At 39.6% G+C, this 19014-nt stretch overlaps 1 protein-coding gene across 3 annotated transcripts in view; it reads right to left on the bottom strand.

Moving 5' to 3' along the window:
* Window positions 1–19014, bottom strand: part of LOC113042226 (partitioning defective 3 homolog) — a 407940-nt gene that overhangs the window by 7773 nt on the left and 381153 nt on the right. For all 3 annotated transcript variants that reach the window (XM_026200884.1, XM_026200885.1, XM_026200886.1), the window contains 2 exons: window positions 10077–10200; window positions 1574–1698 (listed from right to left, as the gene is read on the bottom strand). In XM_026200884.1, coding sequence (XP_026056669.1) covers window positions 1574–1698; window positions 10077–10200 — 249 coding nt within the window. The remainder of the gene's footprint in view (window positions 1–1573; window positions 1699–10076; window positions 10201–19014) is intronic.

The following is a 19014-nucleotide window of genomic DNA, read 5'->3' as shown; positions in this document are numbered from 1 at the left end:
ATCCTTCAGAAATGATTCTAATATGCTATCTGATTGATCTCTTTTCTTTTCTTTTTTTCTTTCTTTTCTTTTCTTTTCTTTTCTTTTCTTTTCTTTTCTTTTCTTTCTTATTTGTGTTATTATTTTCCAAGATTATATGATGAACAAAATAACTGAAGAATAGCATTTAATGCATTCTTGGTGAATAAATGTATCAATATATTTTTATGCTATGTAAAAAAAAAGAAAAAAAGATCCCAAACTTCGAAAAATAAGCCTGTTGCAATTCTGGTACCATGTAGATTCCACTTTTTAAACTTCTGCATGTAATGTGCAGTTGGTACATTAAATTGAGCAGTTTGTTAAGAATTGTGAATTTTTTTTTTTTTTTTTTTTTTTTTGCCTGGCAGACAAATCTGGAGAATCTGTCATAGTGACTAGGCTTCAATGTCAGCCTTCAAGATTTCTTTTGTAGCTAACAGACCACCTCAACAGAACCTTGGCGACACCCTTGCATTGTGAAAGTGACTTTTAACCTGGTACATTTTCTTTTTGGAAAAAAAACAACAACAACAACAAAAAAAAAAACTGCTGTGCTGTAAATGAATGTACTGCAGTATTGAGTGAAACTTTATCGGCAGCGCCTGCAGTTCCCCAGCCCTGTCAGTTAAGTATGTAAAGCTCTAATGCAGGATTTTTTCTTCTCGTGTCTGTTGGCTGGATTCTTTGCATGAACTGAAGCAGATTAAGAAGATACCAATGCCTGCAAGAAGAAACGCTGATATCAAACTCAGCCCGCAGGACACATTCTAAGCTTTATTGACATTTATGACAAATATGCAAAGGGGAGGGGAAGAAAAAAGAGAAAGTGAAGAAAGCAGATAAAAACAGATGAGGGATGGTGCCGATATCCATCCGAAAAAGGGAGGCCCTATAGACTGCGGCTGCCAAGATAAACTTTCCTCAACAAACAGGTTCTCGGGCTGATTTTTATTAGGTTTAGGAGGGGCATGTGAGCATGAAGACAGATGCTGGTGCTGTTCTGAAGGCTTAGAGCAAAGACAGAACCACCACATGACAATGGGATGACTTCAGCGGAGAAATGTCACTGAGGTCAGACAGAGTGTGAGAGACGTGGGAATAAGATTGCACGCATGAATTTCTTAAAGCATCACTTTTCATTGCTTTGCTCTAGGAGATCTGGCAACTTATGTACTAGTATTTGAGATTTATTCCTTGAATGTAAGGAGTACAGTTACAAAAAGTAACAGGGAAGTATCAGCATCATAATAATGGCATGCATGACTTTTTATGTATTATTTACATGTTACAGCAAGGGCAAAGTCCCACTCAAAAAGGCATGACATTTATTCAAGTTAAATAACAATAATAATAATATAAAATTAATGTACATTTTATTTGATAGAATTTTATTTAAAACTACTTTTTACTTCAAAGGTTAGGCATAAAAAAGGCTTCAGTGCTTTGAGCTAATATTATTAATTTAGTGTTATTGTGCAAGACAGTGTGTAGTTAACAGATCTGGGAATCTGAGATATTTTGTGCAGTGACGGCTCTGTTTGGCTTCTCTTACCGCGGTAAGGAGTTGTATTGCCTCTGGGCTTGTGTGAAAGAGTCCTTGTCCTCTCTCTGTTTCTGCATTTGGTCCTCCACAGAAACCGAGTGTCGCCCCGTCGGTGTATAAGAACCAGTGTTGGTCTGAAATATGAAAATACATATCCAAGTTACACACAAATATTATAAAAACAGTATAAAGCATTTTAAAATTGTGTGTTCGACAGAAAAGAAAAATCATTCTGACTGAGTAAATGGCAATCCTTTTACAAAATACAGGATTTTTTTTGTTTGTTAGTACCATATTTAGTCAGTGATTATGTATAGGAAGGTATTACACTATATGTTTGCACTGACCAAGTGTACACGATTTAACAAGCACAGCATAATTTTACAATTCACGGTCAGGTGGGGGTTTTATAATTGTTGAGGGGCACTTGATCACAACCTATTCTTCCAACAGCGCAAGGTGCGCTAATGAGAAACGTGACTACCACACCCGAACGCAATTAGCCTCGAGTGCACTTGGGCTACAAACAGCTGACTTCGCAAAAATGACAAATGCTGCATTAATGCGGTGAGGTGAGTGCTTAAACGATTCATAAGATGGGGAAAAAACGGAAGAATTAAACATTACGGATACGGTTTAACTGCAAACTGGAGAATCAGGCAATTTTATACATGTCTGATGAGGGCCGAGCAAAATCCCTTCTGAGACACATTTTAATAGCTAAAGGCCTGGTAAATTTCTTTGCTGGCAACATATTAACCCAAAAACAGAGAAAAGGAAATGCTTTTATTGCGAGCTAGAAGCAACAATGAAGTAATTATTCACAGTGAGATGTTTTAATGAGATTTGGACTGAGAGGAAACTACAGCAAGCAAAAATCAGCTTTGTGTTCGTGTGTGTGTCTTCTTATATGTCTTTAGCCACATACACACTATAGACAGATATGGTTGTCAATCCTCTTCTGTAAACACACACACACACAATCTCATGTTCAAATTCTGACTGTTACCTAAAATAAATGAAATCATCAAATACCAGTAGGAAAACACGATAAATTTGCACAGAATTACCCTGCATGTAGTGGCTGAACATGTAAAGTTCATCAACATAAAAGCATGACATTTTCATGAGATCTCCAGACGGCACATGTCACTTGCTCCCATTATTTACACAGAAATTATCTTTTTTTCCCCCTCTCTTTTTCAGACACAGAACAAATACAACAATACGAAGCCCACCTGAACAAACACAAAAGGAACCTGATAGAGAGACAGACATAATTATGAAAAATTGACCACGTCAATTCTGAGCAAGTAAGCGTGAAACAGCTGGACGCCGAGGAGAACTTGCCGGTCCCATACTTCCTAATCATGTATAATCGTTACGATTACCACACGGTGTGACCCGTAGCCTTTAATATCAAAGACAGGTCGGGCTTGCGGTGCACAGGGGGGGTCAAACACACACACACACACATACATGCTCCAAGTGCAACAATGTTTACTGCACTATATACTCAACCACTTCCAGAAACCTGCTCTGACATATGGAGTTAATTTTAGAACTGATGCACTTGACTGGGTAAGTGCAAGAAAAAATAGAGATAAAGAAAGACACAAAACAGGAGGGGAAAATAAGAGAGGGAATGGAAAATGCGTATGCCATTCTGCAAAAAATGTATCATAATTAGCAAGTTATGACAACCCCGAGGTGTCTGTGTCTCAGATTAAAACAAAGGATAGGTAAAGCTAAAAAAAGTAATTTTGCAACAGCATAACAACACATTAGGAACCACCCAGAACACCCCAAAAAAAGTACAACAACCTAACAACATTCAGAGCACCTTAATTATCAGATAGCAACAGCTTAGCAATCTCCTACCCTAGCAACTGCACATACACACATTAAAATACCCTACTGACCACTCAGCAACACTCATGCAACCACCAAGAAAACCCTAACACCAACAAAACAATGCATTAACATCACTGAGAGCAGCCTAATAGTCACCTAGTAAACACCTAGCAACATCCTAGCAACCAGTAACAACAATGAATAACTCCCTCATAACTACATTGTAACCCCTCAACAACAATTTAAACACCCGAACAACACCATAGCAACACGCTAACAACATCCTAATAGCCACTTCTAGAAGACCTATGTCTAGGCATAGTAACATACTAAACCACACAAAATACCATAATAACCACCTAGCAACACCTTAGAAATCTCCCAGAACTCCTTAAACATAACCAAGCAAAAGTTCAAAAACATTAGAGACAAAAATATGCAAATACAAAGACCCACGGACACTAAAACACCTAGAACATGCTTATAATGACCAAGCAACACTTTGGAAACCAACTCAACCCACATTAACTGAATTTAACATACTAAAATAGCCAGAACACCCGAGAAACCTCCCAGAAGACCCTAGCAACTGAACCGCCTTAAACACTTAAACACCCTAATAACAATCTAGCAATGCCTTAGAAACCAACCCAACTGACACGACTGCATTAAATATACTAAACACCCAGAACAACCCAACAACCACCTAGAAACACCCTAGAAACGTCCAGGAAGCCAGGAAGACCATAAGAACACCCTAATAACCACCTAGCAACACTTTAGAAACCTCCCAATGGTTACTTCACAGTTAGGGTTAGGTCTGCTAGTTCAGTTGCATTGCTCCAGACCAAATACAATGTTGATTTTTTTTTATATTTCTTTTTCTTTTTTTTTTTGTGCAGTTTGCTTTCACACTGCACTTTTTGCAAGTGAACCAGAAACTGTAAACAAAACCACTCCTGTGCTTAAGGTCATCCATTCATTGGTTTATCCATTTAACCGTAACAGAGTTTGTTTGGAAGCAGACTGAGACCACCTCTTCAGCTGGGTCTCTGTACGGTTGTTTGGTCTGCACCCGAGTGTGAGTGCTGTATTCACACCTGCCAAAAGATCCGCACCAAGGTGGGAAAAAAACTTGAGTTTGATTCAATCGAACCAAAAAGACAGGTGTGAATACACCCTAAAACACCCAGAACACCATAATATTGAGGCAGCAACACCTTAGAAACCAACCCAACCCATATGAACTGCATTTATCTACTAAACACCCAGAACACCCCACACCCCAATAACCACCTAGAGGACACCCAGAAGACAACATAAACTGCATAGTAACACTAAAACACCCAGAACACCCTAAAAACTATCTGGCAACACCTTAGAAACTAACCAAACCTACATAAATTGCACTGCATTTAACACCCAGAACACCTTAGGAACATGCCAGATGTTTTTACAAGAGGATTTCTGAAACATGTGTAACACTTTATTTTACAGTGTCTTTGCTACACGCGTTACATACTTATTACAGTAATAACAGTAAATGATGCATAATTTCATGCAACTAATCCTAAAGCTAACCCTAATCCTAACCCTTCCCACGTATTAAGAATAATTCATAATTAATATTACTCAGTACTGAACTGTATAACTACACTGTAACGAGGACACCTTAAGTGTAACCACCAGTTTAGATTTTATGAACTAGACATTTTAATATTAAACGTTTTTTTGCAGCCATCCAGACCTAAAACTAAATGTGAAGCATTAACTGTGCGTTACACCGGGATCCGAGTTCAGCTCAGTATTCAGAGCAGATATAGTTCCCACATCCCCTGTAAGTAATTTCAGTTTTATAATCTAGTTCTAAATCCGGTGAACGTGAAGGGATATACAACGGTAGAAAGGCAATCAACGTGTATTTCACTGGAGGGACACTAATTTCGAGATGCAGTGGATTTATCTACCCACTGTAGGCTAATTATCATGTTGTGTACTTCTTTTCGCCCTGAGCTTACAGTGTGTTTCTGCAGCATTGAGAGATAACCTCGTCCAACCATTGGCTGCAGTGGGTCACTGACGTGAGTTCTCTGATTCCACACTGTGGAAATCACGTCTTGTTTCCTGTGCGGTTCATAATCAAAGAAAACATGCTGGTTACTCTGAATCCTGAAATCAATGGTTTTCTTTCCCGTCATAAAGTCTGCCTGAAAGCTTGCCAGCACCGAGGTCCTTGTAAAAGAGGAGAAAAGCATGTAAATATGCAACTAATAAAAGCTTTTGGTTTGCGCATTTGTGATCCAGGCATTAACATAAAACTTCCGTCTCTTGTGTGGCCTCCGATCATCTTAAGAAAAGATTGATTTTTATTGGCTGAGACATGGCAGCAAGCCTCTGGAAGGAACATGCTCTTTATGACAAACATCTGGAAAAGCCCTTTTGAAAGTCATAGTGAGAAACGCTGGGTGTGATATACAAGGGAGGCATAACAAGACAGTCTAATTGTCTGTTTACCGGTGGAGGTCTGTGACAGGTTCTGGCCAAGGGGCGATTACCAGCCATCTGGATTGGCAGCTCGTTGTCGCACATAAAAACCTGATGACGGGTTTCTTTCAGTCCTCGGGGGATTGTGAACGCTGAGAACACACCTTACCACTACCACTGTCCTAATGTGAGTCTCGTGCTGTCAGAACTCACGCTGGGTTTGAAGGATTATCTGAGGTGCACTAACCAATTTTTCTTCATAAAGAAATGAGAGGCGTTTGATGTAAAGTTGGGAGTTTCACCACATAGCTACATATTTAAAAGGCAATCAATCATGTCACCTGTGATTTTTTTGTTGCACTTGAGGGACGCTTCTAAATGGCGTAATGTACGGTATTTATAATCAAAGCTATAAAAAACAACAGGCAGGCTTTGAAATGCTAAATAAATCTCCAAAACGTGCTGAGTACCTGTAGCTAGGTGGTCTCAAATGTTAATTAAATAACTGCTTTTCATAGCCATAAAAAACTGCAAAATGCAATACTGTAGTACAGTGATGGCATCAAAGGATAATAGCGTACCATGAAAAAGTACTTCAAATAAAAGTTCAGAAGACCACAATATTATCATGGTATTTGTGAAAGAAATCCAACAAACAAACACAGTATTGGAATAAACGCAGCATTCAAACAACAACAACAAAATTGTCTAACTATGGTAGACATCAAGAAAATTATAGCAAGTTGAGAAATGATATTGCTAATATATTGCTATTGAACACATAGAAACTACATAAAAACCACTATGGGATTCCATTATAATTTTGAATACTATTATATTTACAATACCCATTGTATCTCTAAATAAAATTTAAATAATTAATGTTAGTATGTATGTAATAGTAATACCATAAGTTATCATATCCAAATTGCTATGGCAATTCTATGGCACTAAAAAATGTTGCATTACTCATCTGAAGTTGATTTCGGCTGTGACATCACCACCCAAAAAAATTGTAAATGCTCTCAGAGGAGCTTTGTTTTGACAGTTTTATAAGGTCATTATATCAAGCTTATGGCAGCAGGAACAACACGACTCTTATGGCTACAAACGCCTCCCTTGCGCTCTCTTACCCTGCTTAACCATCATTCTCTCAACCTGCTGCTACGACTGATGGCTGTATATTTCTACAAGTCGACAGGACCACAGCGCTCGTGGGCCCTCTCAGACCCTAAATCAACGTCAAGTCTGTTTGTATTCGCTTTGATGGAGTGTGTGTGATTCTAATGCAATCCAGGGATAAAACACCTGGACCACCTGATTCTTTTGGATGTGAATTTATTATTATTTTTTTTCTAGCAGAACCGTAACCACCGTAGACATTGGGACTGTCTTATATCCTTAACACACCTCTCCGCTATTGTTTGACACAAGCTTTTAGAGCTTTAATAACCATTTATTGGTTGTGTCGGCCCAACAAGCCATACAATACACAAAACCTAAGCCGGCGCAATTTTAGCATGGTTTTTCCCACTATTTCAAAGCTTGAGGGAGTTTTCCCTCACAAAAAAACTACCACCAGCATGTGCCTGTATTTCAGCATCTCCTTGTCACAACTTAGGATCAGCAACGTGCCGTAAAAAAAAAAAAAAAAAAGTAATGCTTGACATCTTAACCGCAGTCTTCAGGAAATTCGCCCTTCTTATAATACACTGAAAGACTCCAAGGCATTCCCTGGGTCCCATCTAACATGTTTTGTTATTTAAAACCAGTCCTGTTCAAACTGAGAAGCCGACCCATCAGCCATTAATACAGTAGGCTTGAGACAAACTCAAGGGAGGGAGCGTACTCTATTACGGAAATGTCTCTAGTCTTTAAACAATGTAAACTATCACAAGCAATTAGGTGCCTTCTAGCTTGACTCCTCTGGTTCGGCGCTGTGCAAATAACAGGCTTTTACTTCCTGTACTAGAAGCCCAGACAATGTGACACCATCGGGTACCAAGAGAGGTTTTGATTTATTCATACTGCAAACAGACTAGCTAAGGCTATGTCAAATAAAAGCTAGTGAATGTCTCCAAGTATAAAAGCCGTGTGTACTGCTGAAGTGAAACACTCGCTTGAGATTTACCTGCTGTCATAACTGGGCGAAAATGAACTGTCATTAAGTATATTTATTTGGTTATTAAATATCTGTCATTAGCAGTGATTAAAAACCCATACACAGACAGATCCGACTTATTTCTAGAGACTTGGGGCTGGGGATATTTGACTTGAGCTAGTAAACAACCCCCTAGCTACATCCTAGCAACTCATAACACTCATAACACCCTAGCATATACCCAGCACAACTTCAACATTATCCAGAACACACAAGCAACCACCCAGCAACAATGCCCTGTCAACAAACCACAAGACCCCAGCATGTGTCAGTAGCCAGGTATCCATTACAGATTCACTCAAAACGTTTGCAATATTTTATAAATGTAGATAAAATACCTATTGAGAATTGATGGCGTTTCCATTAACTGATGTTATGCGACTACTTCTCATGATAAGTCATAGCAACGAATGTTGGTAGGTTTACGTATATCACAGCCACTGTACTAACCATTATTTTTAATCGAAAGAGACGTATGTGTAAATGTTTATTTAAATAGCTTGGAGAACTGATTTTGAGACGCTTCGGAAAGGCGCCGTGGTGCAGCTGGTATAAACACAAGTATTGAATAGAGTGGCCACGATCAGCTCTTGTTGCTGTGTCGGAGCCATAATGCAGAGTACGTAAGGGGTTGTACAAGCAATAATGGCAAGGCAAGCCCTTTATACTTGAGAGCAGCCACGTATGAGGAGTTTCTTGGAGGTTATAGTACATTCAAAAAGTTTTCATTGCAGTTTCGCACTATATTGCTTTTTCGAATTGCCCGAAAAAACAATCTTGTGAGTTTATTTTTTTTGCAATATATGGAATTTGTTGCAAAATGTATGCTTTTCCATTAGCCATATTTTCAATTTGCACAATTTGAAGAGTATTGGAGGTGCGGCTAGTGATTTTGAAATGACTTAGATGAAATTATAGATTTTTGCAGTTCCATTTGGTGCCACTAGTGGTACGTAAATTACATGCATTAACTTTTAAGCAATTGCATTTTCATTATGCTTCCATCATTAATCTTTCTGTTTAAGATGCAGATTTTTTTTCTCTCTCTCATTCCGCACTGATCTGAGTGGAACAGAACACTAATGCAATAATTGAGTTTAACACATTCTAATCTCTGTAGAGCTATTCAAAACCTGAGAGGAAAATGGAGGCCAAATATGTGTCAGAGAAGACAGGGTCAGAGAGCTGACCTCTAATTTAGGAAATGGTTCTATTCCTCGAGGTAATTAGCCTGTCATCTTTTAAAATCCCCCTCCATACCCTTAACAGGAAGTCATAGGACAGGCCGCAATGTCTGGCTCAGGCCATTACAGAATAAAGATATATAGCTATTTGAACTTTGACCCCTTGCAACTTCTTTCCCAGCCTCTTGGGCAGTGTATATTATTTTAACTTGCTGATAAAGATAAAATAACAGCTAGCCTCTAACCTCGGTTAATAAAATGAATCACTGACTTTCAAGGACACAATGGTAAAACACATTCACCTCTGTGCAGACCTAACAAATACAAACAAGTTTGGGGCCAAATAAAATGTGAGATGCACTTGTGATATGCAAGCTTACAGCAAGTGCACCTTTTCCCTCCACGTCGTAGAAAAACACATTCATGCATTATCTGAGATCCTTGAAAATATATCTTATTATAATACATGTCACCCTTTGCCCTGAACACCAAACACTAGGCTGACTTGAAAGCTGTGACTCATTTAAAAAAGTTTGCATTTGTCGGCCACATGTGTCATTGACACTGGCTCATTACAGAAAAGTAACTATTACATTCCAAAGAAAGAAATTACTGTACATTAATGTTTTATAATGGTTACTTTCTGAGATAATACACCCTCACTGATGTATTCAGCTGACAAATGTGATCTCCATAAGGTGTAGCCTGCGTAATGAGATGCGAGAGATAAAGTGTTACTTTTGCAGCAGTGAATGCTGGGAAGCTTTAAGGGTCAGGGTAAAGGTGCACATGCTAAGCTGAGGTTTATCCAGTAGTCTTGCACACTCACCCTCTGTTGTTGTTGAAAGCTGTAGGATCGGCGGCGGTCATCAGGTTCCTCCTCCTGCTTGGCCTGCTGGAACTCTTGTCGCAGACGATGTATCCGGTCATGGTTGCTGGGTGCCAGTCGGTTGCTATAGAGGAGAGTGGAAAAACAATCATATATCCTCATTTATGAGATCACCATTGATCCTGACATCAACATGAGAAGAACAAAGACCAGATGGTACACTACAGATGACAGCACTTGAACAAGGTACAGAACAGCTCGTATCCTTATAAGAATACAGCTTGTTTCCTGAATCAATAGCACAAGCACCATTTGAGCCCATGTTCCACTATCCATTTTGCTAAATTACACGTATGGACACAGTCCATTACTTTTTCCACATTTGGCTTGTGCTCACCGGCATCTTGAGAACATGAAACGGACCAAACATTTCCGCAAAGGACTCCCTAGTGAACCATGGGCAATGATACATGTCCCTCCTACGACAGAGTCAAAGGCCCACATCTCAGCCCCACACCCCCTTAGAGAACTCAGAGAGACTCATTTGCATTCCTTTCATTAAGAGCTGGGGAAAGTGACCGTCAATAGGAATCAATATGCCTCGTCCCGCTAATCAAAACCCTGCTTTTTATCTACTCTACCACATGGGCTGCTGGTGACAAACCCCTCATTATGATACAGCATCCTGTTTGATAATACGGATAATTTGTACAGAGAGCGAGTGAGAGATAACTGAGGAAGGTAATCCTCAAAAAAGGGGTGAAAAAAATTATAATTGAGAACACAAAGAGGAAAAAGATTAAGATTGCAAAAACATGGGACAGCATAGAGATTGGTAATTCAGCATACGGATGAATAACGGAGATGTCATCTCTGAGGGGAGCTGATACAGGTGGCTAATCCTCCACTGATGCTGATAGCTTACTTAAGATGAGATGTCTGGTCTAAATGTGCTCGTAATTGTAGATCGCAAGCAGGAACAGCCCACTGACTAAAATGGTCACTCTGACACATCGCCAATCACCCTTCATTAAATCTGCCGCTAAATGGCCTGCCATAAAAACCAAATGGAGCTGAATGAGAATCGTATGAGTAGTGATGACTGAACATCCTTGTTCTGTTGTTCCTAGCAGCCATTAGAATCAATTGTATTAGCTTTACTTCATTTAACGCCCTGTTCCTATATTCAGATGTGGTGGTGGAAGAGCTTGAAGACCATCAAATGCATTTCAAAGGTGGAGAAAATGCAAGTATTGTAAATTAAGCGAATCAATGAGCCGTGTGTATTTGGTGTTGCAGATACAGGCAGGTAATCTACTCACTTTTAAAGGGCCAAATCTTATATGTGTCCATTAAAATAGTTTATTCACCATTACCAGGTATAATAAACCACTAAAACAGGCTCAGCAAGGCATTTCAAATCCATTTTTAAAAGTGAGATGCTATCAATATGAGAGTTCTGGGCTAAAAGTAAGATTTTTGTAAATGCCATTTGATAACTTATCATAAAATGTGCAAAGTGTATCAACTTCATCCACTGACATTTACTGACATTTTAGCAAAAGTAGAAACTTGAAAAAAAAATCTGTTCTCAAAGAAACGTCAAGCAGTTGAAGGATGAAGGAAGCTCAGGACGATAAATTTAGAGGAAACTGCAAACGAGACATGAAGTCTTTGCTCTTTTGTATACTGTGATGAGATTCAATTGCAGTAATCGAAGACATTTTTCATAGACAAAGTCTGTAGACTTTTGATGACCACTCTCAGCTGCAACTTCAACACAGTCAAAGCCTGAGAAAAATAAAGGGAAATAAATTTGGCCATTAGCTCCTGTAAACATGTGATTACACATTAGCATCAGATTGCTAGAGAAACGCTAACAAGCTTTGAGCAGTACATAGGAAACTGGCAAACAAAGCTTTGGTAGAAAGAACAATAGACAGGATATCTGCAAATAAATACACCCTAATCTACACCATTTTTTTTTGTAGGAAACCTAATTTTGATGTAAACTATCTGCAGTAGCGTGTAACAGGCATGGCTGACATCAAAGATTTAGCCATATGATTGGATTAAAGCTTGTTTTTCAGGAGACGGTGGACTCCAGTATTGACACTAAACCATTATTCTACACTCCTATTAAAGCCTGTGTCGTATCTATTCCCTTTTTTCCATTAGGAGATGAACAGGGATGGTTTCATTAGCTTAATCCTCCTGCCTAGGAACAGCCTTCCTCTGAATCCTCTGACTCCAAAACAAACAGCAGAGATTTGGTCATAATTGCCTACACGAGACCCTGGAAAGGTTAAAGCGACCATAAGCTGAGTCACTCAGTTCGGTAACCAGCTGAGGCTTGTGATCAACCCAGTAAACAAACCAAATGACCAACCTACAATGACGTTCCATTGTGGTTAAAGAGGTCGATTTAGAAAATCAAAGTGAACTTTTACAACCACAGATGTGGACAAGACCACTATGAGTCATCAGGAAATTACAAGATTGGCAAACAATTAAAACACTGAATTGTCATAGGGGAAGTCAAGCTATACTCATGAAATAAGTTTAAATGAAATAATGCTATAAGATAAACTGAAGAAGTTTAGACCACAAGGGCAGCAGTTAAATTACTATAAACTATAAATAATTGGTGTCTTTGGACGTTCTGGTATAAAATTCCTGCAAAAGTGGCACTTGGAATTAGAAGTTGGAATCATAATAAAGCACATGTGTGTTAAGTGCTGGCAGTAGCCCATCTTGTTTACTCTATCTATTCAATCCTCCCTTACGAAAGAAGACAGATCTTTTCGGTGGAGTCCATGAACACTCCATCACCACCGCACATCAGGTATCATGTGGGTTATAAATACCTCCAGGCATGCATCAATGTCAGCCATTTGGACTGGCTTAACAAGACCTCGCAAAGACTCATAGAAATTTGCGTTAATAAAGCGGCGACAATTAGAAAAAATGCACCCATAAGCCAAACAATGGAGGTGGGTGAGGAGTGGTAGAGTATGAGGGGAGGATGATGAGGGATGGCTTTGCCCAGCCTCTTGTTTATGCATTAGATTAAAGGTCAGGCAGTTTGCAACTTGAAGCCGGCTTAAAGGACGGGCCCGTGTTGTTTGAGCGCACAGCCTCTCCTCCTGGAGATGTCTTCGTGTTTATTTTCATCTCTCCTCCCTAAAGAGAGATTCAAGGGGGAAACAGTCTGACAGTAAAGCAATTAAAGGCAGAGGAAGATAAAATATCCATATGCCACAGCATTTAACAAGCCAGCAGTTTCATTCTCCCAATACAATGAGACTCATTCAATATCTGTCTGTGTTCTCTGACTGAAAGGTCATTTTGCGATTGTCCGCACCCGGTTTGCTCGGCCTTTCCCCATCCTTTTCTTGTTCGTTGTATTCATTTCTTGTGTACGCACACCCTTTCCTATTCCTGACTCTCTCTCAATATGCTGAATAACACCTTTTGCCTGTTTACTTTACAGCCCCAGAAAGCAATTTCTCTGAAGACAGAAGGTTATTGTTGCAGATTAAACTCTCTGAATCGAGTGTGAATCATGGGTAGCACTGACATCAGAGGCGTCTGACTAAACAGGGCTCCTCACCTGTTCTTGCTCAGAGAAAACTCAATGTGGCAGTACAGAGATTATGCCTAGTTAAAACCATAACGAAAGGAGGGAAGAAAAGAAACCAAAGAGGCAAAACCCCACTGGGAGACATCAAGTGAAACAATCAAAGTTATTACAATTTGCTTTATGGATACAGTGCTCGCAGATTGGCAGACTGATCTGGTCTAGCAGTAGAATGTGGAATACTTTGGAAGAGATGAATGAATCTAATATTAAGTCTGATGTTGTAAATCTTTCTCTTATAAACGCTGCCAAAAAAGCACCTGGGACGCTGACGTATGACTGAGCTTGTTTCTTTGTGTGTCTTATCTTTGGATTGGTCATGATGCAATAAAAAATCCAATAAAAAATGATCACTCGCTCTCACAGAATTTCAATCCTGTATGGCATTCACTCTTCTGTGGGCAAATTTCTAAGTACACTAAAAGTCAGTGGTTGTTGAGTTGTTGAGTCAAAAGTCTATTGTTGCTGAGACCAACAGCAGAGTGAATAGATGATGACAGAATTTGACTTTCGGCATGGTTTGTACATGGTTTAAGATGGTAAGTTGGTGGCCCAAGCTAGTCTAGATAGGGCAGATGGACTAACAGCTGGATTTGGACCTGGATTTTTTTCTGGTCCAAGCTGTTTATTTATTGTCATTTAATGATTAAATGGACTAGCAGTCCTGGTTTGAACCTGGTAGAGCATCTTGGTGGATCTAAACCACCTTGAACCATCAATTAAGAGATACCATGTTGAAAAAAGTGCATGTCACCACTTTTCCCCATCAAGGATCTCTGGTCTTGTCCCCAATGTGAAACTGATGTGAACTTGTTTTGAGATTGCTGATGCTCGTCTGTCAAGTCTGCAAGAATGTACCATCTCGTTTGACATTTTAGGTTGGATAACAGTGCCTAAGGCCTCAAAGCGGAAGTTAGGACAGGTTCTACATCTAAGCGTCTGGATTTAGAGATGCTGCAGCCATTCTACTCTTTTTAAACAGTGATAAATTAAACTTTACATATTTTCAACAAAACGGAGTGAGAGAAGTGGGTATACATTTGTGATTCCAAGTCTCTGCTGAATACCCAATTCCTTTTATCAGATTGATATTCTGTCAGACTATCTGGTTTCTTTCCATGTCCTCCAAATCATCATAGGAGATATCAGAGATGAAAAGAAGGGTTTGCTGGTGCCCTCAGTCATATTGCATCAACTCAAAGCTTAAGTCATATTAATTCTATACCCCTGCGGACTCAATTCCCTTCAAAGACTGTCATATCTATCAGCTCCCTTCATAGATCTGTACAGACGGAATGGACAGATTAAATCAGAATTACTGCTGGTCATTTTCCGGGATAAAGTGAAAGTTAGCTTTTTATCATTCATCTATACAGGAAATCAATGCACATCCCACAATCTGCAATAAAACACAGCAGAGCCCATGCAGTCTGACTCAACAACAGGCTGTGAACGTAACATTCTTTGGTCCGCTGAGTTTGAAGCTCTTTTATTCTTCACACATTTGTGTTAATTCAATCTCTCTCGTCATCATTCTTCTGAGTTTTCCTTTCTTCATCATTGCCTGCTTTACTTTGTCTCAATTATCTCTTTTATCTTCCTGCAGATCTTCCTTTTCCTCTTGATCGCTTATCCTTTATATTGGCTGCTTTCTTTCATTTTATTGTGCTGTGAGGCCTGGCAGTTTGACCGGTTCATGTTCTCGTACTGAATGAGTGACAGGTGCAGTTTGACAAAGATGGTGATAATGCTGCAGGCTTAGGGGTCTCTGACTTCACTCAAATTTCCCCTGACTGATGTACGGCTGTGCCCCCGACAGCCCCATGTCCTCTGCCAAGTGCCCTGCTCCCAGAGGGTGCCGCTACCTAATAAGCAGCCCTGCTGCGAATGAGAGGCGTGCTTTTGTTCCTGTTTCTCTCTGTAGCCTTCAGTGCTCCTTTCAGAGATACAAACAGCGTGACAAAGAAGCGGGCTGGCCCGATTAGAGAGGCTGGAGATTCGTGTATGTATGGCATAGTGGCCCTTAAGTGCACAGCGGGGGTCCTGATCAGTGCGCTCGGTCCCCCATTGGGAAGTCTGAGGTGAGCCCCAGTTTCTTCCCCTATGTGTGCTCCTGCACATACATCTACACTGAGTAGATATAGAGAGATTCTTTTAGGAATAAAGAGGAGATGATAAAAAGCACGATGAGGCAGCAAAGAAATCTTTCATTTCTAAAGTGTGCACAGACACTTTCTCAACCACACGTTCTTCACATATAGAAGCGAGGATGTTTAAAACTGCCACGACTGTGAGACACTGACAGAGACTAGACATTTGGTTCCGCTGTTCTCACCGACATGCCCTCTCATTCTCTTTTCAGTTTCAGGGTGAGACTAAATCTTGCACCTGTTCCTCAGTGTGAGAAAGTTCTTTAGCCTGGCTAACATTCAAACGCAGATCACACAGGCAAGCAGACAATGGCAACTGCTGAGAGTAAAACTTCCCTGGTCTCGTGTCTTAACACTTATTTTGCATAGTAACACTTAACCTGCTGCTGACTTATTTAGTACTTGAACCTGAAAAACAACAATCTGTTGTGCATGATTGCTACAGTTGGTATTTGCTTACTGGTCCAAGTCAAAGGTGTTCACCCTCAAGTCTCTATAGCTTCATTCCCTCCTTGCTTGCAAGTCATGGGTGTGAAAATCAGTCGTGAAATTCACAACTAGAAAATAACAATAGAAAAGTAATATCACGCCATTCCTCTGTAGCACAAATGGGATGAGATATATTCAAAGTTAATGCGGGTTAGAATTTTGTTCAAACTCTATAAGCAAAATAAATACATTTTCTCTGGTTGCACTTGATTCTTCCTGGTTGTATGCCATAAGTGGTGACCAGCACAACAAAGAAAGAATGGATTCTTCAAAACAATTTCCCTTTTCAATTTTTAAAAGTTGCTGGACCACAACATTCACTAGAACCTTATAAAGGCGTCAACATCTGAAACAAACATAATGTGCAAACATAAGGAAACCAGACAGAAGGAGAAATATAAAACGAGTGATAAAAAAGTAACATAGCAATGGAAAATGCAGATGCCAACTACGCAGTCCATTAGCCTCAAAATGCATTCCCATCCGCCTAAACTGGCAGTCCAACAAGTGCTATAAAACAGTGGTCTCAACACCAGAACAGCTGTCAGTAATTAGAAGTGATGATTACAAAAGCTCTCTCATTGGTGTAGATGGCAGATCATGCCCTGGCCGATTTAATTGCGATTACTTCCTGTAATAGCTGTTGGCCACACCCACTAAGTCTTGCCAACACTGAACCAACAAAACATGTAATATTAGTATTTCCCAATTCACTATGCTGTCTCATGGGGAACACTCTAAAGCTTGACAGTCGGCCAAAATATTGGAGAAGCACCACTTTAATCTGAAGATGTTCCGGTAAACAGAGGTATTTGTCTACAACAACACCAGACCTTTATCAATTATTAAATCCAATCCATCATTCTCCTGTGGGGGATTGGCAATCTTACACATTTATGGTCAGTAAAACGCCAAAAACAAGCTCCCTTATAGACGATAATGTATAATGACTTCACTCAATAAAACATTAGGCTCGATGCAAAATACAAAGAAAGCTAAATTTTTATAACAAATGCATAACTAGATTGTTTAAATTGTCTGAAGAAGTTCAATTGTATATGTCTAATTCATTTTAACTTTACGCACATATTGCTGCGATTTTTAGGAATCCATCGCTTGCTGTCTTTTTCAAAAACGCTAACGAGAAACTCCAAACCTGAACCAAGAAAAAAGTAATTAAATTGAAGTTAAAACTCTTTTTAAAAAGTTACTAAATAAGTTTGCGTCTTGTAATGTAGTACTTGGAAGTGAGCATTAGAGCAGAGGATGGATTGGCAGCTGCAGACGCCATAAAAAGAAAGATGAACTTTGAAGTTAATCCAGTATCATTGATTGGTTGGTGCTTCGAATCTGAGAGAGCGTCAGAGAGCTTGGCTAGGCTGTTCAATGTATTCAGGGCCTGATGCATGTGTCTCAGACCTCACAACCCTTCAATCCCGCTTCACCGAGGTCTCAATATGCTGCTCCAGCTCATTAATCTCAGTCACTGCAGCAGGTGGGGTGGGACACGACTAATGATACAGACACCATTAATTACTGACTTTGAAGGACACATCTCACAATGAATTTAAAATGCCAGCCGTTATTGTAATTAAATGGTTAACAACTATATTTGAATGCGAGGAATGTCGGTGGTTTTAATTTGAACTGTATTTCTGAATAACAATTGGAGAAGTACTGGGTTCATTAAAGAACACAGACGCAGACCGATAATTTCCATAATGACCAGCGCAAATGACTGCCTGTTGTTTTGGCCATTTAATAATGGCGCAAATGCCAGTAATTTGACAATCGCAAATGTTAGTAAATTGTGTTGCATGATTCAAATTTTATGTTAAAACTCTCCTGCAAATGCATATTCAATAAGGTCCATGCCTTTTAAGTACTAATTTGTCACAGCACATCTTTAGTACATCCTGACAGAACTATTTTAATGCTAAAATACTGTTTGCGCTAGTGCAAGCTATTAGTAAATCTGGCCATAAAAACTCTGTGACTAGTCCATTTAGACACCAAACTTGATCTGAAACATGAGCCAATTCATAATGTTTCTAACAGGAAAAAAAATGAGCGCGATAGAAATAGAATCTAATGCATTAGTCTTTGAAAGCCACCATGGAGGACCATGGAGGAGCACCTCCTCAAATATAAACATGTTGTAGGAAAGAGGGAAAGAGTAAATGGACTAGTGATTCACATCATGGCATCATCATTTTGAGAGCTATGTGACCATCCCAATACGCAATACAGCTGCTCAGCTTCTTCTCACAACAGCAGCAAGACTCCAGTCTCTAGGAGAGGCGACATGGTCACTTAAACCACTGCCGACTCCAGCTGTTCCTCTCCGGCTCATCAAAATTCCATCGGCCACTAACTGAGGAGTCACATTTGGACAGACACTCTAGCAAACCGAGAGAGGGAACCAAGCTTTTCTTCTTGGCAAACCTATCCGGACCACATCACAGGTAAAAGAGGGCAAAATGAAAAAGAAGAGAACAAATACTGAACGGAAAGATGTGGAAAACACAGCCTACATGAACAAAGAGAGCGATTGTTCTGGTGCATGAACTAATTTATTTCCATAAATACAAGCACGCATCATCCATTTCAAAGTGGTAGTATTTCACTAGTGCTGAAAACTCAAATGACCTTTTCGCTT

The sequence above is a fragment of the Carassius auratus genome, chromosome 24, assembly GCF_003368295.1.
Source record: "Carassius auratus strain Wakin chromosome 24, ASM336829v1, whole genome shotgun sequence".
Taxonomy (NCBI): domain Eukaryota; kingdom Metazoa; phylum Chordata; class Actinopteri; order Cypriniformes; family Cyprinidae; genus Carassius; species Carassius auratus.
Note: the sequence above shows the minus strand (reverse complement) of the source record. Positions and strands in the feature narration are given on the sequence as shown.